This window comes from Nannospalax galili, unplaced genomic scaffold (genome assembly GCF_000622305.1).
Source record: "Nannospalax galili isolate Female #2095 unplaced genomic scaffold, S.galili_v1.0 scaffold359, whole genome shotgun sequence".
Lineage (NCBI taxonomy): Eukaryota > Metazoa > Chordata > Mammalia > Rodentia > Spalacidae > Nannospalax > Nannospalax galili.
In genome coordinates, this window is record NW_008347042.1 from 2,151,408 (window position 1) to 2,153,605 (window position 2,198).

The following is a 2,198-nucleotide window of genomic DNA, read 5'->3' on the forward strand; positions in this document are numbered from 1 at the left end:
GTTTTTCCTCAAAAATTCCACCTCCCTTGCTTTTTTTTTTTTTTTGAGACAGGGTCTCCCTGTAATCCCAGCTATCCTGGAACTTTCTATGTAGATCAGGCTAGGCTCAATCTCACAGTGATTCCCATCTCTGCCTTCCAAGTGCTGGGATTAAAGGCACCCATCACCACTCTTGGCTACCTACCATGATTTTGAGACAGTCTCTCATTGGCCTGGTTCTTGTCCATTAGCCTAGGCTGGCTGGTCAGGGAGCCTCAGTGCAGCGCCTGTCTCTACCTCCCCAGAGCTGGGATTTCAAGCGCACATCACAACACCTAGCTTTTTAAAAATGTGGGCTCTGGGGACTGAACTCAGGTCCATGTGCTTGCATAGACTAAGCCATCTCCCCAAGTGAAGAATGTATAAAAGATAGAGAATGTATTGTCTATCTATTCTGGATAGCTGTCCACTAACAGGAAAATGTTCTAATGAGACTGATCTCCTGGAGGAAGGGATAGAAGTGTGTTTCTCTGCAGGCCACACTTTCCTAAGCCAGTAGGATACAGTGTACATAATTCCTTCAATGGGCAGAGACACCTGTTCCCCAAGGCTGCCTCCAAAATGCAAAAGTTAAATGCCGTATCAGACAACCTTACTTAGATACTTCTTTTCATATAGCTTTGGAGGCAAGTCCTTTTCCAATAGCAGAAGGTTCTATAAAGATAAATACAGTCCCAGTGAAGTGTCACCTACCATGTGTACATTCTGGGGTAATATCTTCAAAGAAGTACTGAGTTGCTTCAAAAGCAGAATCGGGCTCATCTTGATCAGAGGATGGCTCTGCAGAAGGAAGAAATGATTCTCAAAGTGTTGGGGCCATGACTCAGTGAAAGTGGGTTTACTCTACTCAAGAAAATGACTGGGAAGGATGAGAATCTGAGGTTATCAATGTGGGATGGAATACAGACGAATGACGAAGGTCTCAGTGGGTTCACTCCGTTTCTAACTCCCAGCTGTTTTTCAACAGCCCCACACAATGCATCTCTTTACAATTCCCTCTCTACTGGGGAAATTTCCCAAGTTTTGGGAACAGTACTTTATGAATAAATTGTAGAATGCTGTATGCTATCAGCATGCCCAAATTTAGTTTCATCTTGTACGCGTGCCAATGCACCTTCATTTCTATTCTAAGTCTTTCATAGACTCACCTCAGCGGAGATCAGCCTTGTTTAAAGCTGAGTCCTAAGTCTCAGCAGCACACCCATTAGTTCCTGCCAGTGTTAAATGGCTACTCAAGACACAAGCCCTCAACACCGCTCATCTCACCTCTCCCTTACAATGCTTGCATTCCACATGTCACCAAAGGCTCTTAATCCCCTTCTTGAAGATGCCTATGCTGTTGTCTATGAGCTCAACTCCTTTCTGAGACAGGTAAATGACCATCAAATCAAGTGTGCACTCATTCAGGAACTCATGTAAATAAGAGCTAGTTTGTGCTTAGTGACAGAATGATTCATCTTATACATTTAAATCAGGCAGATGACACCAAAAGAGGAGAAGGCAGGCCAGCCAGTCCAGGGCACCAGCATGCTGCTCTGTGTAGCTGACTTACCAGGCAAGACGTGCATTTTATACAGGAGTTTGAGTTTCTCTGTGAGATCCCCATGGCAGGCAGCACCTATAAGTCACATAAACACCGGTGTGAAATGTGTCCTGTAGACTAGTGATGCCCCCTAAAGTTTACATAAACTTGAGCCAGAAAACATTCTGTGACCAAAGATCTGACCTGAACGTACTTGAGCTAAGATTCTGGAACCAAGAGGCTTGGGTTCAGGTGTTTCATACCTGCTATGTGCCATAGCAGAGTTAGCCTTTGTATCTCAGTTTCCTGTTGTTGAGGTTAGATGATAACAGAAGAATCTACCAGTGATCTTGACATTGGGACCCCATTACATACAAGCACTACATGTGTTAATACATGTGAAGCACTTAAACGTATTAACTAAATTAATAGCCAGAATGTTTTACATATATGTACTGGATAGCTTTAGTGTCAACTTGACACACCTGGGTTGAAGGAGCCTCAATCGGGAAATTGCCTCTATTGGACTGGCCTGTGGCCATGTCTGAAGGGCATCTTCTTGATGAGTGATGTGGGAGGGCCCAGCCCACTGTGGGTGGTGCCACCCCTGGGCAGGTGGGCCTGTGTTGCATAAGAA

General features: G+C 44.6%; 1 protein-coding gene across 2 annotated transcripts in view; it reads right to left on the reverse strand.

The window, feature by feature from the left end:
* Tbc1d9 (TBC1 domain family member 9) overlaps positions 1 to 2,198 on the reverse strand; it is a 133,227-nt gene that overhangs the window by 14,917 nt on the left and 116,112 nt on the right. For both annotated transcript variants that reach the window (XM_008843437.3, XM_029568491.1), the window contains exons 17-18: positions 1,592 to 1,657; positions 733 to 819 (exon numbers count right to left, since the gene is read on the reverse strand). In XM_008843437.3, the coding sequence (XP_008841659.1) occupies positions 733 to 819; positions 1,592 to 1,657 (153 nt within the window). The remainder of the gene's footprint in view (positions 1 to 732; positions 820 to 1,591; positions 1,658 to 2,198) is intronic.